At 37.9% G+C, this 23,235-nt stretch overlaps 1 protein-coding gene across 1 annotated transcript in view; it reads left to right on the top strand.

Moving 5' to 3' along the window:
• UGGT1 (UDP-glucose glycoprotein glucosyltransferase 1) overlaps window positions 1-23,235 on the top strand; it is a 112,041-nt gene that overhangs the window by 80,500 nt on the left and 8,306 nt on the right. The window contains exons 30-38 of the mRNA XM_021695812.2: window positions 1,674-1,832; window positions 2,372-2,457; window positions 5,227-5,311; window positions 6,761-6,849; window positions 7,383-7,487; window positions 8,708-8,792; window positions 9,425-9,607; window positions 11,353-11,513; window positions 12,550-12,664. Coding sequence (XP_021551487.1) covers window positions 1,674-1,832; window positions 2,372-2,457; window positions 5,227-5,311; window positions 6,761-6,849; window positions 7,383-7,487; window positions 8,708-8,792; window positions 9,425-9,607; window positions 11,353-11,513; window positions 12,550-12,664 — 1,068 coding nt within the window. The remainder of the gene's footprint in view (window positions 1-1,673; window positions 1,833-2,371; window positions 2,458-5,226; window positions 5,312-6,760; window positions 6,850-7,382; window positions 7,488-8,707; window positions 8,793-9,424; window positions 9,608-11,352; window positions 11,514-12,549; window positions 12,665-23,235) is intronic.

Below are 23,235 nucleotides of genomic sequence, written 5' to 3'. Positions count from 1 at the left end.
TTCGGCTCCATCAATTTTTCTGTTTTCCTGTTCTTTATTTCATTTATGTTCATATAGCTATTTTGGGTATCTAAGGTAAGTGGTCCTTCCCCCAGTCCATTTTTAAAAGATTGAGAGCTCACATGTATAGTTTTGCTGCTGTATCTTCACAGCCCTCACTCTCTACCTAGTTCAGAGTGTATTAACAAAAGAATTAAAACACATGGTCTTTCCTTATAAGGAGCTTACAGAGCCTCCTTCCTTTTTAAGACCACTGTCTCTGTGTCTGTCCTAAATATCTCTTCTTACAATTGAAGCCTGTTTCCTGGTTCCTCTTGGGAATTGGGAGACCAGGAACTTGAAGATAGTTATTAAGGGACTTCTCAGCCTTCTTTTCATTAGGGTAAAGAAGAATCCCATGATTCTTTACATCCCAAGAATGCTAAGTTAGGGGAGAGTGTGTGTACACACTTGCCTTATTCCCCACCTCAAACCTGTTCACCGTGTTTGTTAACAAACAGGAAATGCTGTCTTTGCCCTTGAAGAACCAACTTTCGCTTCAGAGATAGTAAGATGGCCACAGAAAGCACTAAAGAGCGGTGTAAGGAGGCACAGAACAGGTGCAGAGCAGCTCTCTTCCATGTCCTTAGAGTTTTTGCTGCTCTTTCCTAGACTTTCTCCGCTTTTTCTGTATCTGCTGAAAACATAGAGCCTGGGATTTGGTGAGCGTGTGGAGGTTTAGTCCTTAGCTTTCATTATTACGCTTTTGGAATTTAGTATTGCAGTAACATATTAAGCTCCAAATAGTGTGTTATTAGCATTAGATAGGATTACAGAGCCAAGTGTGAACCAGCCTGGGATAAAAACTCTTTAATTAACTAAAGCCAAGCTGCCCCAATACTTTGCAATTATATCGTATTTTCTGTAAGGAATCAATAATAATTTAGGCAGTTGATGTGGAACATGAATGGCTTTGTGCCATTATGGAGTCATCAAATACATTTTGGGTGTTTGCCTTTAGAATGGCAGTAGTATTTTCAGCTATATCCTGTAGGCCAAGATGAATTTATGTTTTTCTCTGCTGTTTCTCATTGTTTCTTCATTATCTTCTTTATTCTTTAGTTTTTAGATCAGTTCATTTTTTTTTTTTTTAAGATTTTATTTATTTATTTGACAGATACAGCCAAAGAGGGAACACAGGGTAAGTGGGAGAGGGAGAAGCAGGCTTCCCATGGAGTGGGGAGCCAACCTGACGTGGGGCTGGATCCCAGGACCCTGGGATCATGACCTGAGCCGAAGGCAGACGCTTAACGACTAAGCCACCCAGGCGCCCCTAGATCAGTTCATTCTTTTGGCAGTGTGTTTTACACGGTTTTCCCAGTATTACTTCCTAGATGACAGCCTCATCCTCTCATCTGTACATCTGTACAAAACCTCCTTGCACAATCAAGATACAGAGCATTTCCATCACCCCAGAAAGTTCTCTTATGCCCCTTTGCAGGCAGTCCCTCCCCATTCTGTCACTATAGTTTTGCCTTTCCTTAAATTTCTTAGAAATATGACCGTACAGTATGCAGCCCTTTACGTCTGGCTTTGTTCACTTTGTACAATGCATTTGAAATCCATGTTGCATGTCTCAACAGTTTCTTTTTATTGCTGAGTAATTTTCAAGTGATTTAATTCTGCTGTTGCAGGTGGATAGTGTGGTGGCTGCTGAGTATGAGCTGGAGTACCTCTTACTGGAAGGTCACTGCTATGACATCACCACAGGCCAGCCCCCACGAGGACTGCAGTTTACATTAGGAACTTCAGCCAACCCAGTCATTGTGGATACCATTGTTATGGCCAATCTGGTAAATAATTAGTACATAAGGTGGTGGTATTGAGTCATGTTAATTTGGGCACTACAGTTTATGATGAACAGTTTGCATTCTGGACATGAGGGAGATTAAAATTCATGATTGACTGAATTTGGTCAATATAAAAATCGAAAGTTAAACTTACAGATTGGAATTACATGTTAGCCTAAAAAAAAATGCTAGGATATTCTGAATATTCTGTTCTAATCAAATTGGCCCCTGCAAATTCATTGCTTAAGAGCTGACAGCATTTTTTCTTGGCTTTGGAGGTTTTTAGCTTATTCACACATGACACATTGATCCTTCACTCACTTACAGATCAACGACCCCCTTCTTGGCTTCACTGGCCTGTATTTTGCTAGTGTTTTAAATGGGTAGATTTCTTTCTTCTTTTTTTTTTTAAAGAATTGCACTGAAATTATAACTTTTATTTAAAATATGAGTGATATTTCAGAAAAGGAAATAACTGTCCCTCAGAAACAGCATTTTGATGTTTCAAAGAGAACTAAAATTTGTCTTTCTTCTTGCCTTAGGGCTACTTTCAGTTAAAAGCCAACCCGGGAGCTTGGATTCTCAGACTAAGGAAGGGTCGGTCCGAAGAGATTTATAGAATCTACAGGTAGGATTAAGTGATGTAGGTGCTTTTCTTCCAGAACATTTTACAGAGAATCAGCTTAAATTGAGTACTACACAGGCAGTTAGCCAGGGAATAAGGATTTAATTTATGTGTGATGAAACAATGCTTTTCCAGGAAATTGAGTGTGGAAGAATTGTCAGGGTATGATTGGGCAATAAGTGGTATAAATACTAGTAAGTATAGTCAAGTTTCACTCTTTAGTCTTTCCTTTGTGCTAACAGCATCTCAGAATCAGATTATTCTTTCACTGCGATGAAAACCATAGGCAGATGAGAAATTGAGTCATTTCAAGAAAGGAGAAAAGAAATGAATAACATTCAAACTTTTCTACATAGATGGTGTATTTCTTGACCCTGGGTGAATTGCAGGTACACAGTGTAAGCTTTGGCCATGAAATCTTGGTGCTAGACTGGCTTTCTTGGTCTGTGGTAGTACGGAAGTACTTCCAGAGCATTTCATCAGTCACCAGGTTTTTGCCTTCAGGTTTGCTATGGCTGCCTATTAGTTTAAAAAAATTATACTGCCATTTTGAGTTTATCTTTGTATATGGTGTAAGAGAATGGTCCAGTTTCATTCTTCTGCATATGTGACTGTCCAATTTTCCCAGCACCATTTATTGAAGAGACTGTCTTTTTTTCCATTGCATATTCTTTCCTGCTTTGTTGAAGATTCGTTGACCATAGAGTTGAGGGTCCATTTCTGGGGTCTCTATTCTGTTCCATTGATCTGTGTGTCTGTTTTTTTGCCAATACCATGCTGTCTTGGTGATCACAGCTTTGTAATATAGCTTGAAGTCAGGCATTGTGATGCCCCCAGCTTTGGTTTTCTTTTTCATCATACCCCTGGTGATTTGGGGTCTTTTCTGGTTCCATACAAATTTTAGGATTGTTTGTTCCAGCTCTGTGAAAAATGTCGATGGTATTTTGATAGGGATTGCATTGAAAGTGTAGATTGCTCTAGGCAGCATAGACATTTTAACAATGTTTATTCTTCCAATCCATGAGCATGGTTTCACTCATATGTGGAGTGTAAGGAAAAGCGTGGAGGACCATAGGGGAAGGGAGGGAAAACTGAATGGGAAGAAATCAGAGAGGGAGACAAACCATGAGTGACTCTGGACTCCAGGAAACAAACTGAGTGTTACAGAAGGGAGGGGAGTCGGGGGATGGGGTAACCAGGTGATGGGTATTAAGGAGGGCACGTGTGGTGATAAGCACTGGGTTTATGCACAACTAATGAATCGTTGAACACTACCTCAAAAACTAATGATGTACTATATGTTGGCTAAAAAAAATTAAAGGGGGAAACAAAAATATTAACACTGCCTTTTAAAAGGTGTAATCTAAATTCTGTTTAACACAATTTAAATTAGTTTTAAGCAATGTGAAGAGAGTTTATATCAATTTTTAGGGAGTGATTTCCATTACAGTGTATTTAAAACACCCTCTTGTTGTGTCATCTTAGTTCTATAGGATCTATAGAGCAGCGTGGTTTCTTGAAACTGTATTATAATAACATATTTATTGTAAATACCATGTTTTCTTCCAAATAATGTTTTCCTAAATCCGGTTTTGCAGAATTTAATCCTATCATAAGAAGTTTACTTGTTCTTCTTCTAAACCCCGTCCCTTCCGTGTGCCCTTTCCCTGGCTGCTCTTCCCCTTTCCCAAGAGTGTGGAGTCTTCCTCTCTTCCTACTGTCTAGGGTTCCCTTCGTCTTGGATATTCCCAGACTCTATGTGTTTCATGCTTCCCCATCAGAATCTTACCTTGCCTGAGAACTCTGCTTTGTGCTGGATGACAGTGAATGAATGCAGTGAATTCATATTTTATCGTGGCTTTCTGCACTTAACACCTTGAAAATTGGTGCCTGGAAATTTTAGGAATTACAGTTGAGTGGGGATATCTTATTTTTAATTTTTTTTTTTTTTAAAGATTTTATTTATTTTTTTGAGAGAGAGAGACATAGCGAGAGCAGGAACACAAGCAGGGGGAGTAGGAGAGGGAGAAGCAGGCTTCCTGCGGAGCAGGGAGCCCGATGTGGGACTCGATCCCAGGACCCTGGGATCACGACCTGAGCCGAAGGCAGATGCTTAACGACTGAGCCACCCAGGCGCCCTCTTATTTTTAATTTTAAATGTTTCCTGTTCTGCCCTAGCCCTCCCTGCAAATAGAGCTTGTTATAGTTCTTTCTCCAGAATATGGGCACCAGATTGAGTACAGGGCCTAGAGTTGGCTGATTGTGTGCCTCCAGGCAGAAGGATAGAGTAGATGCCTTTACAGAACTCTGAAGTGGAGCCATGCTTTGTTACTTGTCCATGAAAGAGTAGAAGTGATGTGTTTCTGGTGATGGTGCAGAGTGGCTCATGCTCCTAGGCAGTCCCTTATTGCTGATACTGAACTTGGCTCAGACTTTGTGAATACAGGTGTTGATTAAGTGCTCATCATGCACTTGCCAGCACTGGGAGCCTCTTACTCTGTGAAAGGTAATTTAAAGAGGAGACTCAAGAAGGAAGTTTGGGTTGTGACTGATTGGAATGTTCAGTGTTTGAAGGATAGAGATTCTGACAGTGCTTCTGTGTAGCTTGAAGGGACTTCCTGTAGGTTTCGAGAAAATAATTTGTTCTGGAAAACTCCTTTATGATAAAGATGATGGACAAATATGGCAGATTGATGTCACACCACTTACTGCATTTTGAGAATTGTGATTTGTAATGTCTGTCTTATTCTTTCCCTTTCTTTTCTCTCTAAGCCACGATGGCACAGATTCTCCTCCTGATGCTGATGAAGTTGTTGTTGTTCTCAACAACTTCAAGAGCAAAATTATTAAAGTGAAGGTGAGTTTGGTAATACTAAGGCAGCCACTCTTATAGTGGGTGAAAGTAGCAGTATTCTGGCATTCAGTAGCTCTTATCTAGAAGTAGGTGGATGCATTAACTGATAATGCTGTCACTGTGGTCATCATTTTACAATATTTATGCATATCAAATCATCACATTGTATACTTTCAATTTATACAATGTTGTTTGTCAATAATTATATCTCAGTAAAGCTGGGGGGAAGGAAAACCAGCTTAAGACTTTAATTCACCTTTGGAATTTTAGTGTTTTTTTGAATGCTTTTTTTTTTTTTTTGAGAGAGAGAGAGAGAGCATGAGGGGCGGGGTCGGGGGGAGATGAGAGAGGGAGAGAGAAAGAGAAAGAGAGACTCCTAAGCAGGCTCCATGCCCAGTGTGGAGACCGATGCGGGGCTTGTTCTCACCACCCTGAGATCATGACCTGACATGTCAGACACTTAGCCAGCTGAGCCACCCAGGCGCCCCAGAATACTTCTTTAAATGTAAGATGTCTTGGGGCGCCTGGGTGGCTCAGTTGGTTAAGCGACTGCCTTCAGCTCAGGTCATGATCCTGGAGTTCCAGGATCGAGTCCCGCATCAGGCTCCCTGCTCAGCGGGGAGTCTCCTTCTCCCTCTGATCCTCTTCCCTCTCGTGCTGTCTCTCATTCTTTCTCTCTCAAATAAATAAATTAATTAAAAAAAAATAAATGTAAGATGTCTTTTGTAAATATACATTTGTGGCTTTCTTCAACTGAGAGATTGCACCTTCTAGGTAATCTCTGAGCAATACAAGTCTCATTTTACATAAAGTGTTTTCACAGATACTGTTTTGCTTACATAGCCATCGTTCACATTATTATTGATGACTGTTCTCAGAAAATTGGGAAGAATGCCAGTGAATATTTCAATGACAATAATAATTGGTAGCCCTATTTCATTTCTTTTCACTTCTCAGAATTTTGAAGTTCTTAGTGCCTTAAATTCAAGTAAAAGGTATCATGGAATAAATAATCATTACACACAGTAAAATCTAAAGCCGACCACACATGATTGAGCAGAAAACTGGTCCCTGTGTTGTTGAGAAGATTCAACCCGTCTTTATCCTGGTAAATCCTGAAAACAGGCTGTGATGTGAAGTGACTTCTTCCTGACAGCGCTCATGTGGGCTGCACTCTACCCCTGGAAAACCAGCTGTCAGCTTGGTGGATTAGGTTTCTAGTTTTGCTTAGACTCTGTTTCCTACATAGTTGAATTTGAGGTTCTTTGACCATTTTTCAAAGTAAAAACAGTTATTATCTAATTAAGAGAGGTTGCTGGCTCATCACCTGAAGTTTTAATGTGATATGTTGAAGATCATTGTATTGAACTCGTCTAGACTCCGGGTGGATTGTTGTGCTTGTGGGAGAATTCGTTCCCTGTTGTTGACAACACTCCTCACATATGGTTGCAGGTTCAGAAGAAGGCAGATATGGTGAATGAAGACTTGCTGAGTGATGGAACTAATGAGAATGAATCTGGATTTTGGGACTCCTTCAAATGGTAAATCGGCATCATTTAAAAAAAAAGTATCTTTTAAGGAAAAACTGAGATATAAGCACCATCCCTCCCTTCTTTTGAGTATAAGACTCCTATCTGGGCCTTTCAGAGTCTGCACTCTGCCACCACATCTTGCACTTCTATTTAGAGTAGATGAGTGTTTTCCACTGACTGAGTGACGGAGGTTAATGTCCCCGTGTGGGGAAGTTACTTTTTGACTCTCACTGGGTTGTGCCTGCCTTTCGGAGAGTTCAGTTTACTTCCCATTGAGCGGATCATGTTCTGTGGGATCGCCTCTGTTTAGTCTACTCCTGAAGCTCTGCGGTACCCTGCAGGCAGCACCCTTGTCTTTCCCTGTGGTGGCTTGGTTGCCTTGTGCCCTCTCAGGTGCCAGCGGATGCTCCACCGGCCTCTCCTGCATCGCCCCCTAGGGAAGGAGTGGGCATGGGAAACACATCTTTGCAGCTCTCCCCTTAAAGGGCTGTGTGTTTGTACCAGCATTTCAAGTGTTCTTGTTTTTATCTTTATTATTATAGGGGCTTTACGGGAGGACAGAAGACTGAGGAAGTGAAACAAGATAAAGATGACATAATTAATATTTTCTCCGTGGCATCTGGTCATCTCTATGAAAGATTTCTTCGGTTAGTTGTGTTGATTATTTCAGTATATACGAATGGGTTTGTCACAGTATTCTTATTTAGAGAGTAAATGTTTTATGGGATTCTGTCCATTATGCTTCTGTGTATCTGAAGCACTCTGAGGATTGTGAATATATAATTGTATTTGTTTTGATCTGCCAATCTCATGAAGTCTGGCTGTATAATAAATGCATCTTGTGGATATTACAAGGCTGTAAACCTTTAATACCACTGCATGCACATTATAAATAGTGGTGTTTCACTGGCCACCAAGCATTGCTTAAATCAGAAATTAGGAGGTTAACACAGAGAATAGAAGTGGAGTAGGGCCATGGACCTGCCTTCCGAAGATTCATAGGAGTTTAGAGCCAGGAGTGATCTTGGTTCTCACAGAAGAACACCTCTGTTTTATAGACAGATTCAGAGGGTGAAGGAACTTGCCTGAGGTCACACAGCCAGGGCCAAAGAGAGGTCATAGCCTTGGGCTGGTTGATGCAGTGGCCACCAGGGGAAGGCTTGGCTATGAATATGCTCCTTTGCTTGAGAGTGACTTTCCTAATGCCAGGGTTCATTTTATTTTAATTTTCTGTGACAAATCTAGTATGGCAAATAATTAAACTGTCATTTTACTCAGTTTCAGGCCTCCCATTTCCAAGAAATAACTGACCTGTAAAATAGTTAATGTCAAATGTTGGTAACTCAATTCAATTCCGTGACTCAGTTTGTTTTTGTATGTTTTCGAAGTTAGGAAATCCTGACGCTGTGGCCATTTGCTATCCCCTGACCTCTCTCTGCTCTCCTCCCTGGCGGGGTCTCCAGTTGAGGCTGTGGGGGGCAGTGCAGTGACACAGAGCTGCGGTGGCCTTACAGGTTTTCTTTTCAGAGTCCTGTAATCAGTTAACCACAACCTCCATTATTCATTTATACCATAATCAAGGTAGCAGTTCATGAAGCAGTTTATTTAAAGATGTAACATGATTAAGACATTTGCCTTTATCAGGTATATCTTTATGGGTGAGAAATACTCTTTCTTTTCCATGCAGTGATAACTTTATATAATAAGTGCAGTTTTTCATTTTCCATTACTAAGGGTCTCTCTTTGCCATCAATTTGCTCTGCCATGAAGAACATTCAGCAGTCTCGTGATTGACTCTACTTGATTTCATTGAGATTAAAAAGCATTGGAAAATTATTATTGATTATTATTTGCTTTTGTTTGACAGTATAATGATGCTATCAGTACTGAAGAATACCAAGACTCCTGTGAAATTCTGGTTCTTGAAGAATTATTTGTCTCCCACATTTAAGGTTTGTTCCTCAGGAGAAAGGAAAGGATTCTTATTAAGGAGATATGTATGGTATAATATACTTTTTTACTGCTTCAGTGTTATTTGTATGATTTAAAGTTTTTCCTTTTAATTAGGTTTCCCTTCTTCAGTTGCATATTTTGTTTGTTTGTTTGTTTATTTATTTAAGTAATCAATCTCTACACCCACCGTGGGGCTCGAACTGACAACCCCAAGATCAAAAGTCGCATGCTCTTCCATTTAAGCCAGCCAGGCGCCCCTAGTTGCATATTTCTATGTTCATTCCAGATGGATTATTTTGGAGGAATAGTCATAAAACCAAACACAAAATTATGACCTGTTTGAAGCTTGGGTAACATTGGAGGAAAATCTGTATCTTTTGTTTTGATGAAATAACATTCTCTTCCTCTGAGCATGTATATTATAGTTTAATTAGAAAGCACAGTACAAGTTATTCTCTGTTTTTTTTTTTATGTAGTCACAGGTGGGTCAGGGTCAGATTTCTGTATTAGACCACTGTTATGGTAAATGTGTTTTACTTGTGCCATAATCATGATGGCTGACTTACATTATTGAGTTGATTTTCTTCATCAAAGTAAATGGTTGTTTGTTGTTTTCTATGTCCAAAAATAGGAGTTCATACCTTATATGGCAAATGAATACAATTTCCAATATGAGCTTGTTCAGTACAAATGGCCTCGGTGGCTTCATCAACAGACTGAGAAACAGCGCATCATCTGGGGTTACAAGATCCTCTTCCTGGATGTGCTCTTCCCACTAGTTGTTGACAAATTCCTGTTTGTGGATGCTGATCAGGTAAGCACTTACAAGCCAAATTTAAACAGTTCATATTGGGGCGCCTGGGTGGCTCAGTCATGAAGCGTCTGCCTTCAGCTCAGGTCATGATTCTGGGGTCCTGGCTTCAAGCCCCGCATCAGGCTCCCTGCTCAGTGGGAGGCCTGCTTCTCCCTCTCCCACTCCCCCTGCTTGTGTCCCCTCTCTTGCTGTCTTTCTGTCTGTCAGATAAATAAATAAAATCTTAAAACAAAACGAAAACAGTTCGTATTAAAGGCATTAGACTTCCTTCTCCTTTTTAAATGATTTTATTTTTCTAGTTACAGAAAAATACATGCTTACATTATTTAGAATATATGGGAAGTTACACTCAGATGTGATCACTTTTAAAATTTGCATTTGAGGTATCTCTTTTCATCTTTTTTTCTATGCCTCTTTTACCCAGTTGCGATTACATCATGTATGCAGTTTTGTTTCTTAATTCATTTAACATATAAACTAGAAACTGGAAGATTGAGGTTTAACAGTGCTTGCCATTATCTCCAATTATTTACCCAAAAGCTAGGAGTTACTGACATGGTTAAGAGAGGGGAAGCTCTAGTAGATAGACGCCTGCCTTGATAATTTGGAACTCTTCAGATATTCTTCCTCCTGTCAAGATTTGACCTAAAAGGAACACACTGTGGTTTTAGACCACACAAACTCAAAAAGCGTGAATATAGTTGTCCTTTACAACCTTCCCCCTTCCCCTGACCTGGCTGAAACCCGAAGTAATCATCTGAATGGAAGTGATATGTAATATGTGCAAAAGTCATGTGGCCAGAGGCTTCATCCACCTCTTTGGAATTACCTGCCTCATCTGACTCCCTGTATCACAACTGGCTTGACTAAAGCATGCTTTCTGGATTCTAATATAAGCACACTTACTCCTTGTTGAGTACTTGCTGTGTGTCAGGCATCTTTACACAGCTGTCCATATATTGATTCATGTAATCCTGTGAAGTCTCCATTTTACACATGAGGAAACTCAGTCACAGAGAGGCTAAGTAGTGTAAATTTGTTTTATTTCTACCTTTTTGAATAATTAGAATACTGTGTGACAAGCACTAGGCAAAGTGTCTTACTTGCTAGTGAAGGCAGTCAGCTAATCAGTGTAAGAATCCGGGCTCAGACTGGGTCTACCACTGGAGCCTGTGCCATTAACCTCAGAGCTGCCCTCTGTAATGTCTCAGTGAGGCAGTCTGTATTTTAAGAAAACTGCTGTCTGCATGGCTGTTTAACAAATGCCTTGTGGGGCGTCTAGGTGGCTCAGTTGGTTATTGATTTTTCACTGCATTTTTTCAGAGTCCTGTAATCAGTTAACCACAACCTCCATTATTCATTTATACCATAATCAAGGTAGCAGTTCATGAAGCAGTTTATTTAAAGATGTAACATGATTAAGACATTTGCCTTTATCAGGTATATCTTTATGGGTGAGAAATACTCTTTCTTTTCCATGCAGTGATAACTTTATATAATAAGTGCAGTTTTTCATTTTCCATTACTAAGGGTCTCTCTTTGCCATCAATTTGCTCTGCCATGAAGAACATGATGTTGATTTCGGCTCAGGTCATGATCTCAGCGTTGTGAGATGGAGCCCTGTGTCAGGCTCTGCACTGGGCGTGAAGCCTATTTTAAGATTCTCTCTCTTCCTCTCCCTCTGCGCCTCCCTCCGTCTAAAACAAACAAAACAAAACAATGACTTGTGATCTTCTTTTTTCCAGATTGTACGAACGGATCTGAAAGAGTTAAGAGATTTCAATTTGGATGGTGCTCCTTATGGCTATACTCCTTTCTGTGATAGCCGAAAAGAAATGGATGGCTATAGGTTCTGGAAATCAGGGTACTGGGCCAGTCATTTGGCTGGGCGAAAGTATCATATCAGGTATTGAAAAAGGAGTACTCCCAGTGTTGTTTGATTTTCTTTTCTTAAAAAATTTATTTTACATATTTGAATTTGTGAATAGGTAATAAACTAACATGGTTCAAAAATAAAAATTATGAAAAATATGCAGTGAAAAATAATCTTCCCAGTCCTTTCTGTCTTCTACCCAGTTCCCATTTCTACAACAGATAACCGACTTTATTAATTTACTATATGTCCTTCCAGAGTTTGATTCTTACATTATCAACTGAACTTCTTTTTTTACACAAAATATACCATCATGTTTACAGTTTTGTGCCTTGCTTTATTTAATATCTCTAGTAGATCTTACATCAATGTCCTGAGAGAGAGACCTTCCTTTTTACATCTACATATTATTCCAGTGTATATGTTATTTATGGTATTTTGCTGTGACATGCAGTGTTGCAGTGAATAATTAAATACATCATTTAGTATGTTTCAAATATATCTGTAGGACAAATTCCTAGAAGTAGAACTCCTAGGATGGACTGTGTAACATTACATTATCTGCTCTGGGTCGAGTGTGGTTTGGAAGATCTGGAAGGTCTGGGGATGTGTAGGTAGCAGCATTTACAGACATAAATGTTGGGGTTTGGTGATTTCTTTGTCATCAGTTAATGTTCTTGGTCCAGAAGATCTGTAACACTTGGGGTTTTTTTTCCCTGCAACATTTAAGACATCAACAGGATATCTTTGACTGATGGTTAGCTTTTATTACCTAATCTGCTGACATTTGGTAGAAGTTTTCTTTTGTCAGAGATTTAAGGTAGCTAAATAAGGAAGGCAATTTAATAAGGAAGAGGGACAAAGTGAGTTTGTGGTGGCAGAATATGGGTTTTGCAATAATTTCCTGAGCCATCTTTGAAGGAGCACATACTGACCCTGAGCTCCACACTGAGGCCACAGCTTACTTTTTCAAAGAGAGGCCAGGATGTTTACCTGGTGACCATTATTCAGCGAGGTTACTTTTTCTGCCACAATCCATGGTTATAACAAGTAGTTCTTCTCTATCCAGTGCACTGTATGTCGTGGATCTGAAGAAGTTTAGGAAAATAGCTGCTGGTGACAGACTCAGGGGACAGTACCAAGGTCTGAGTCAGGATCCTAACAGCCTTTCAAATCTTGATCAAGTAAGTGGCTATTTTTTTTCGTTAACACTTTCAGTGATGGGTATGCAATATTGTTTCAGGAATTAAATTATTATTTTCCTCTCAATTCTCTCCTCCGTTGGGACAGTGTTTTGTTTCTTCATGGAAAGGAATTGTGGGGTGTGTGTGTGTGTGTGTGTGTGTGTGTGTGTGTGTGTGAGACATTTTTATCCTCAAGAGAAGAAATACTAGTGAAAAATGTCATAGGCCTGATGTGAGTTTGGAAGGGAGATGGAAGGAGGATGCTGCCTCTTCAAACCATTATCGTATCTTTCAATTTTGCACCCAAGTTACCTTGTTTGATAAATTTGTTTCTCTGCCTGCTAGGAGCAATTTGTTTCTTTTTAGGAACTAATTAGCAAAGATTCACAGTAGATAGTCTACAATTTCCCTTTTTTTCTTTTTAAAGATTTTATTTATTTATGTGTCAGAGAAAGAAAAATCACAAGCGGGGGAGCGGAAGGCAGAGGGAGAAGCAGGCTCCTTGCCGAGGAAGGAGCCTGATGTGGGACTTGATCCCAGGACCTTGGGATCATGACCTGAACTGAAGGCCCACGCTTAACTGATTGAGCCACCCAGGCATCCCTCCTTTTTTTCCTATGTCAGAAACTATGGTGTTTTTGTGTGTGTGTGTGTGTGTGTTTGTTTTTTAACCATGGTGGTTTTTTTTTTAAGAAGTTTAGCCAAATCAATTTATTAATGCTAAATATTTTTCAGAAGTGAGATAATAGTTTGTTTTAGATACCTAGTTTTACATATTTTGTTTTGCTTAAGTCTGCCTTAAACATTTTACAACTGTTATTGTGATATATAGCACCCATAAAGGAAAGCATACAAAACAAAATTATACCGGTATATACATATTCATATGCATCAGTGAATTACCACAAAGCAAATGCCCATATACCATCATCCAGTTCAAGAAATAGAACATTACTAGCATCCCAGCAGCCATCTTTCTTCTCTAACAGAAGTATCCAGCATCCTGACTTTGGTGGTAATTACCTCAATTCTTTTCTTTGTAGAATTACTCCTTGAATGTGTATCCTTAAATACTATAGTTTAGTTTTGCCTGTTTTTTTCCTCCCTACCTCAGTTGTATCTTAAAAGCTGTACTCTTTTGAATCTAATTTCTTTTGCTCAACGTTATGTTTCTGCAATCCATCCATTTTGTTGTGTGTAGTGTACTGTGTTTTGTTTATACTACATTTGGGTTGTTTTCCGTTTTTGTCTTCCATGGATAATGCTGCTGTGAGCATTCATGCAACTGTCTTGATGCACATGTACACATATTTCAGTTGTGTGTACAACTACATGTGGAATTACCAAGTCTTCAGATTTGTGTTTGTCTTTATTAAATGATCCTAAACAGTTTTCCAAAGTTCTAATTTATACTCCCAACAGCCATGTAAGAATTCCTGTTGCTCCGTGTTTTGACCAGTACTTACTGTCAGTCTGTTAATTTGGTATATGTGAACTACCATCCTATGTGGCTTTCATTTAGAGAGTTTATTACATTTACATTTTCTATAATTATTAGTCAAGTAGGATTTACATCTGTCATTTTAATTCCCTTGTTTCCTGTACTGTATATTTTTGAGTTATTTTCTCAGTGGTTGTCCTGATGGTTATCATTAACACTTTAACTTATGACAGTTTAGTTTGGGTTACTAACAACTTAATTTCAGTAGTATACAAAAACTTTGTTCCTATATAGCTTTGTTCCCCTCCTTCCCATACTTTTATTATCATACAGTTTGTATGATACATTGTATATATATTGTATGATACATTATATGCCTATCAACACAGATTTATGATTACTACTGTTTGTAATTGTTTTTAAACCAGGTGGGGGAAAGCTCTAAATAAGAAATACATTGGTATTATCTTTTATATTTACCTACATACTTTTACTGGTGCCTTTTATTTCTTCGTGTAGATTTGAGTTACTGTTTAGTGTCCTTTCATTTCACCCAGAGGTCTCCCTTTAGTATTTCTGATAGGATGGCTCTGGAGCTACAAACTCTTGGGGGTAATTTTCTCCTTCATTGTTTTTGATGGATAGTTTTGCTGGATATAAAATTCTTGCTTGTCATTTTTTCTTTTTCTCATATTTTTCTTTGAATATATTGTCCCACACACTGTTAGCCTCCATGTTTTGTGATGAGAAGTTAGCTGTTAATCTTGAGAATCCCTTACCTGACAAGTCACTATCTCCAGTCTTTTCTTTTGATAGTTTTGATTATGATGTAGCTAGGTTGGGTCTCTTTTGAGTTAATCCTACTTGGAGTTCATTGAACTTCTTGAATGTGTAGGTTAATGTTTTTCACCAAGTTTGGGAAGTTTTATTTCTTTATTATTTCTGCCTCTTTTTCTCTCCTCTTGGGACTCCGATTGTATGTGTTCATATATTTGATGGTTTCCCACAGTTCTGTGAGCTCTGTTTATTTTTTTTCATTCTTCTCTCTGCTCCTGGAAAATCTTAAGACTGGATAATCTCAACTGATTTATCTACAGTTGACCTGATTATTATTATTTTTAAAAATTTTTTTATTGTTATGTTAATCCTCATACATTAGAGCACATACCCTCCTCAGTGTCTATGACCCAGTCACCCCATCCCTCCCACCCCACCCCCCACTCCAGCAACCCTCAGTTTGTTTACTGAGATTAAGAATTCCTCATATCAGTGAGGTCATATGATACATGTCTTTCTCTGATTGACTTATTTCGCTCAGCATAATACGCTCCAGTTCCATCCACGTCGTTGCAAATGGCAAGCTCTCATTCCTTTTGATGGCTGCATAATATTCCCTTGTATATATATACCACATCTTCTTTATCCATTCATCTGTCGATGGACATCTTGGCTCTTTCCACAGTTTGGCTATTGTGGACATTGCTGCTATAAGCATCGGGGTGCACGTACCCTTTCGGATCCCTACTTGTATCTTTGGGGTAAATACCCAGTAGTGCAATTGCTGGATCGTATGGTAGCTCTATTTTCAACTTTTTGAGGAACCTCCATACTGTTTTTTTACTTCTCCAGAAAGGGTTTCTCTAATAACTTCCATATTTTTTTCAAGCCCATGTAGTATCTTTGAAGTGATGATTCTGAACTCTAGATCTGACATCGTACTAATGTCTGTATTGAGTAGGTCCCTGGCAGTCGGTACTACCTCTTGTTCTTTTTGTTGAGGTGATTTTTTCCATCTTGTCATTTTGTCCAGAGGAGAATAGATTAATGAGAGAACAAAATGCTAGCAGAGTAACAACGTCCCCAGAAAATATACTCTAAACAAATCAGAAAAGACCTGAAGCAGTGGGAAAAGAAAGGGAAAGAGAGAAAAAAGAGAAAGAAAAAAAAGAAAAAGATAAAGATAAAAACAAAAACAAACAAAACAAAACAACAACAACAACAACAAAAACCAGAATGTGATCAAATATGATCAGGCTGGTATATAGATCAGTGCCACACACTAGATTTGGGGTGTATTTTGGTCTTTTAGAAGAAAGTGTCTCCCAAAATTTTAAAGGAACAAAAACTTATATATGTACAAAAATAAGGGTTGATATGATGAAGGGATGGAATATGACTGTAAAGGAGGAAATTTTAAAAAATTTTATAAAAGGAATTGATAAGAATTTGTTTGAAAAAAGAAAGAAGAGGATTTAAAAAAAAAAAGAAAAGAAAAAGGAGAGAATGTGATCAGGCAGGGGAGTAGGAAAAAACCATATACTAGAGATTTAGGGTATATTTTGGTCTGTTAGAAGAAACTATCTCAAAATTTTAAAGAGAGAACAACTTAGATATATATGCCAAAAATAAGGGTAACTTCTATGAAGGGATAGAATATGATTCTAAAAATGAAAAATAAAAATGTTTTTTTAAAAAAGGATTGATAAGATATTGGTTGAAAAAGGGAAAAAGAAAAATTCAAAAAAAAAAAAAAAGACAGTTAAAAAAAATTAACTTTGAAAGAGTACAGAATCATGGTAAAAAAGCCATGGATTCTATGTGCAGTATTCCCCTAGTGCTGGAGTTCTGCCGTTCTCATTGATCAGTAAACTTGGTCTTGGCTGGCTGTTCTTCTGGGGGAGGGGCCTGTTGCCATGGTTCCCAAATGTCTTTGCCGGAGGTGGAATGCCCCGCCCTTGCCCTGTCCAGGCTAAGTAATCTGCTCTGGTTTGCTCTCCGGAGCTTTTGTTCCCTGCAAGCTTTCTGTACAGCTTTGGAGGCGGAGAGTGAAAATGGCGGCCTCCCAGTCTCCGGCCCAGAGGAGCCGAGAACTCGGGGCCCCGCTCCTCAGTGAGCACCCAGAGAAAAGCCGTCAGTCACTCCCATCTCCCTGGTCTCCGGCCTCACTCCGTGCTCACCCGGCCTGTGACCATGCCTTTCTATCTCTGGCACCCGACCTCATGTGGAGTTTCCAAACCCAGCAGATCCCTGTGGTGCGCTCCCACGCCGCTCCTCCTGGGGGAACAAGGTGAGTCTCCCCGGATCTGCCGCTTGTTGGGTCCCTGCTGGAGGAGCAGTGGCCCGACTGTGCCGCGGATCACGGTTTATGGCAACCCCAAGCTGAGGGCCCGCCCTCAGCTCCGTCTCTGCAGCCGGCTTCCCCGCTCTGATACCTGGGAGCTCTGCCGCACTCAGGCACCCCTGGTCTTTCTGTGACCCCGAGGGTCCTGAGACCACACTGTCCCACGAGGGTTCCACCCCCCGCTTAGCCACTGGAGTGACGTCCCTCGGCAGAGCAGACTTTTAAAAGTTCCGATTTTGTGCTCCGCGGCTCTATCACTTCCCAGAAGCGGCCTATGGAGGCCCCTCCCCCGCCGTCTATCCTCCCGAATATCGCCTCGGATTCACTTCTCCGCACGTCCTACCTTCCAGAAAGTGGTCGCTTTTCTGATGAGAGAGTTGTTGCTCTTCTTTTCTTCGATCTCCTGTTGAGTTTGTAGGTGTTCAGAATGGTTTGATCCCTATCCAGCTGAATTCCTGAGAGGAGACGAAATCCAGGTCTCCTACTCCTCCGCCATCTTGACCTGATTATTTTTTCTGCTACTCAAATCTGTGGCTAAACCCATCTAGTGAATTTTCATTTAAATTATTGTGTTTTTCAACAGTAGATTTTGTTTGGTTCTTTTGTATAATTTGTACCTCTTTATTCTCTAATTTACTATTTATTTATACTAATTAATAATACTAATTACTAATAATATTAATTACCAATTAATATACTTTCCTTTAGTTCTATTAGACTTGGTTTCCTTTGTTCCTATTTGAACATATTTAAGATACCCGATATAAAGTCCTTGTGTTGTAAATTCAATGTCTAGGCCTCCAGAAGTATAGTTTCTGTTGATTACTTTTTACCCCTGTATATGGGTTTTGTATATTTGGTATTTCGCATGTCTCTTCTTTTTTGTTGAATACTGAAAATTTGAAGTAATATAGTGTGGCACTCTGGAAATTAGACTTTCCCCCGTCCCCAAGGTTTATTGTTGCTGCCTATTGCAGGAGTGATTGTTTGTTTTTGGACTTCTAAACCAGTTCTGTGAAGTCTGCATTTTTGGTCTGCCTGATTAGCTTAGTGGTCAGCTAAAATTGGACAGAGATTTCCTTAAGTGTTCAGAACCCCTAAGACTTCCATTTTTTGCCAGCAGCCTCTGGGTGCATGTTGGGACACATCCTCAACAGTTAGCCAGGCAGTTTACCACTCTACCTTCTTTGTTGCATAGAGCCTCAGGATCAACCAGAGATGAGAGCTTTTGGCTTTATTAGGTCTTTCTTGCTTATGCACACACCACTGAGCATGCTCAGAGCCTTATACATGTGCGTGGCTTTCTGTTTTCCCAGGAATATATCTTTTCTTTTCAAAGCCTCCTATGGATATCTAATTCTTTGGTTTCTCCTGTTAAGAATTTTGCTTAGTATATTCTTTGTTCCACTTTAGACAGCCTCGGAAAGCTTAATATAATCCTCAAGTGCTGCTGAGGAGAAGCTTTTTATCATTGGGTTAAGTTCAACTGAGATTGAATAGACGGGCCTATATAGTACAGTCTTTAAATAATGCCTCTGCTTTGGGAATGTAGCTTGAAAGATCTCCAGCGTCCTTTTCCTTTCTCCAGTATGGGAGTTCAGGCTGTTATTTTTTGAGGCTTATGGGGAGCAGGAGAATAGGAATAGGGTAAGTTCAGATGCCTCAGAATTCACTGTTCTTATCAACATTCAACCATTTTTTGTTGACTTTTAGTTGCTCCTTAAGTTGCTGCAAACCTTTGGTTAATTTCCAGAGTTCTGAAAAATGTTGGTTCTATTTTTGTCATGTTTTTGGCTGCTTTTATGGAGAGGTGAACTTTCAGAGCTCCTTTCTCCACCATTTTTTGCTGATGTTGCTCCTCATTGTGGTTTTATTTTGCATTTCCATTATTAATATAATAAAATGAGTACCATTTTGTGTGTTTATGGCCACTTAGGTATTCTCTTTTGTGATATGCTTATTTAAGTATTTGGGTTGTTGGAAATTTTTCTTCTTGATTTATGGGCATTCTTTTATATATACTGATAGTGTATCCTTTGTTATATATGTTGCAGAATTTCCCACTTTAACTCTCTTAATGGTATCTTTTGTAGTCAGACTGGTCAATATTTTCTGTTACGGTTAATGCTTTTTGACCCCTATTAAAGTTACAAAGATACTTTTTTTTATATGAGCTTTATTGTTTTTTTCTTTCACATTCAAATCATTATTCCAGGAGGAATTTGTTTTTGAGATAGAGTTCAACTTTCACTTTTTATGTACATATACATTTATATCAGTTTTTTTTTTTTAATGAAATGCACTGCTCTATAATATCATCTTTGTCAGATATGAAGTGCCCATATATGCATGGATCCATTTCTGGGTCTTCTAGTTTTTGATTGGTCTATTTGTCTATCTTCACATCCATACTACAAATACCTCAGTTACTTTAGTTCTGTAATAAGTCATGATACCCAGTAAATCAAATCCTCCCACCTTATTCTTAAAGAATGTCTTAGAGTATTCTTTGTCCTTTATTTTTTCATATACATTTTAGAACGAGCTTGTCAAGTTCAGGAGGAAAAAAACACTTGCTAGGATTTTATATTTGGGTTGTATTTAATTTCTCTCAATAATGTAGATTGTTTTCCTCATAGAGATCTTGTACATCTTTTTTAGAGTTATTTTTAAAAGCGTTTTGTTTCTGTTTGTTGCTGGTATCTAGAATTGCAACTGATTTTTGTTCTTTGTCGTACTCAGCCACCCTGCTAATATATATATATATATATATATATATACTTTTGTCTTTTCTATATATGTAAGCATCATATATCTACAGATAATGGCAGTTTTATTTTTTCTTTTCCAATCTTACATTTAAAAAATTTTTTTTCTTGCTTTCACTATTTACTGGACTTCCATAATGTTGAATAGAAATGTTGATAGTGGACATTCTTGACTCAAAATGATGAAAGTATTCAGCATTTCACCACTAAGTATGATGTTTGTTGTAGATGTTCTGTAGATACCTCTTATTCACATTAAGGAAGTTCCTTTTAGTTCTTTTTTGATACTTAAAAAAAAAGATCCCTTGTGTTAAATTCTGTAAATTTTTGACATCTGCTGAAATAATATGATTTTCTCTTTTATTCTGTAAATATAGTTAATTTTATACCTAAATATAATTTCTGAATTATAAAATCCAACTTGATTATGATTTATTATTATTTTTTTATATAGTCCTGGATTTTGGAGGCGAGTATTTGTTTAAGAATTTTGCACTTATGTTTTTGTGTGACATTGGCTTGTAGTAATATCTCTGTCAGATTTTGGTATTGAGATTTAATAAAATGAGTTGGGTTGTGTTTTTTTTTTTTTTTTTTTTAATTTACCTGTAATTGGTTTTTATAAGATTGGCTTTATTTCTTTCTTAAATGTTTGGTGGAATTCACTAGTGAAGCCTCTAATTTCTTTGTGCTTAAATTATGGTTTCAGTTTCTTTAATAGTTATGAGACTGTTGGCATTTTTTATTACTTCTTTTATCAGTGTTTTTGTTGTCTCTAAATTTCCTAACATAGAATCATGAAGTTGCTTGTACTATCCTCTATATAGTGACATGCTCAGATTGTAAGTACACTGTATAATCTGTTTTAGAAAATGTGTATCAAAAAAGAAAAAAAAATGTGTATCAAGAACCAGAATGCTTTCATCACTCCAGTTATCTTTTTAAAGTCCCATAGCATCTATACTGGTGTCTTCTCTCTTAAAAATTGCTAACATATGTTAAAAAAAAAAAAAAAAGAAGAAGAAGAAGAAGATAGCAGGAAGAGAAAAATGAAGGGGGGGAAATCGGAGGGGGAGATGAACCATGAGAGACTATGGACTCTGAGAAACAAACTGAGGGTTCTAGAGGGGAGGGGAGTGGGGGATGGGTTAGCCTGGTGAGGGGTCTTAGAGAGGGCACTTACTAAATGGAGCACTGGGTGTTATATGCAAACAATGAATCATGGAACCCTACATCAAAAACTAATGATGTAATGTATGGTGATTAACATAACATAATAAAAAAAATTATAAAAAATATCAATTCTTCTTTTTCCAAGGGCATTCCTATCAGAAACACTGTACTTGATAAAAAAATAAATGATGATTAAAAAAAAGAAAAATTCCTGACATTGTTTATTGTGCTTTTTTCCCTTTATCACCTCACCAAAAATTAAAGAAGCATCTTTTAATGTTTTTCATCCTGTCTGTATGTTTCTTTTCTATTTAACTAATTTATTCTTTATTTTTCTTACCTCTTTCTTTAATTTGTTGATTTTTTTTCTAACTTCTTGAGATAGGTGTTTAGTTCATGATTCTTAGTCTTTTCTAATATATGCATTTGAAGTGATCAGATTCTATCTCACCAGAATTTTGGCTGCATTCCACACATTTTATATGTAGCATTTTCCTTGTCATTTGGTACAATGTATTTCTAGTTTTCAGTATGATTTCTTCTTTGACTCATGAGTTATGTAGAAGTTTTTTCCAAATACATGGGAATTTTCTAGTTATATTGTTATTTCTAGCTCAGTTGCTTTATGGTTTGAGGATTTCTTCTGTATGATTTTAGGTGTATGAAGTTTGTTGACCCAAATGTGATCAGTTTTGGTAAACATTTCATTTGGTTTTGTATCCTGTAGATATTAGATATAGGCCATTAGGTCAAATTATGTGGTTTTTGTTTGTTTTTCTATTAGTTACTGAGAGAATTGTGTTTAAAATATTTTTCTATATTGTGGTATCTTCCTCATCTCTGGTTTTGTCAGATTTTGCTTTATGTATTTTTAGACTATATCATTAGGTGCCTAAAAACTTAGAAGTCATATATTTCCTACAAATGAAACTTTAATGATTTTGGGGGGCCTTGGGTTCTTAAAGTGGGTTCTTAAAGTGTGCTTCACCTAATATTAGTGCATCTATTCCAGTTTTCCTTTGGTTATTGTTATATGATGTATTGTTTTTGTCCTTCTATTTTCAGTTTTTCTTTATCCTTATGTTTTAGTTCTATTTCTTATAAATAGCTTATGTCTGTTGGTTTTTATGTTTGGTATAACAGTCATTTAATTTGAACATTTAGTCCATTTATAGTTTATGTATTCACCAGTAAAATAGGCTTTTCTAGTATTTCTGCTTATTCCATGTGCTCTATTTCTTTTTTCTCCTTAGTTAGTTTCTTTCAGATTGAGAGTTTTTTTATAATTCCATTTTCCCTCTATTAGCTATCTATCTATCTCTACACACTTTTCTTTTTTGTAAGACTTTTTAATTTTTAAGTAATCTCTACACCTAACATAGGGCTCAGACTCACAACCCCAGGATCAAGAGTTGCATGCGCTACCAACTGAGCCAGCCAGGTGCCCCTTAAATTAACTATATACTTTTTTACAGTTTTTTTTTAGTGATTATCCTAGAGATTATAATATGCGTTTCTGAATTGCAAAGGCTAATATTAACCGGTATATTTTATCCACCTACCAGACAGTGCAAAAACATTAGAACAGTGCTTCTCAAATTTTATCATATATAAAAGATTCACCTGGAGAATTCGTTGAACCATTAATTCCTGGGTCCCATCCCCACTGCCCGATTCAGTAGGTATATGGTCTGGTCCAAGAACCTGCATTCCTAGCAAGCTCCTTGCTGCAGTCTGCATACCACCGTTTGAGTAGTACTGACCTTAGAATTTGCTTCTGTTTATCCTCATCTCAGCCTGAATGGCTGTTCCTTTGTATTTTAGATTTCTCTATATTTTAAACCCCAGAAGTTATTCTCCTACAATACAATCATTATCTATCTATAAGATTTAGATTTGCTTACATGGTTACCCTGCATTCTTCCCTGCATTTCTGGGCTTCCATATAGGATCATTTTCCATCTGCCTAAAAAGAATATCATTTAATTTTCCTTAGTGTAAGTTTACTAGTAACAGTTTTTTTCAGTTTTTCTTGTCTGTGAGTGTCTTTATTTTACCTGCATTATTA

The sequence above is a fragment of the Neomonachus schauinslandi genome, chromosome 3 (genome assembly GCF_002201575.2).
Source record: "Neomonachus schauinslandi chromosome 3, ASM220157v2, whole genome shotgun sequence".
In the NCBI taxonomy this organism is placed as follows: Eukaryota; Metazoa; Chordata; class Mammalia; order Carnivora; family Phocidae; genus Neomonachus; species Neomonachus schauinslandi.
This window is presented reverse-complemented; position numbering and strand designations above follow the sequence as displayed.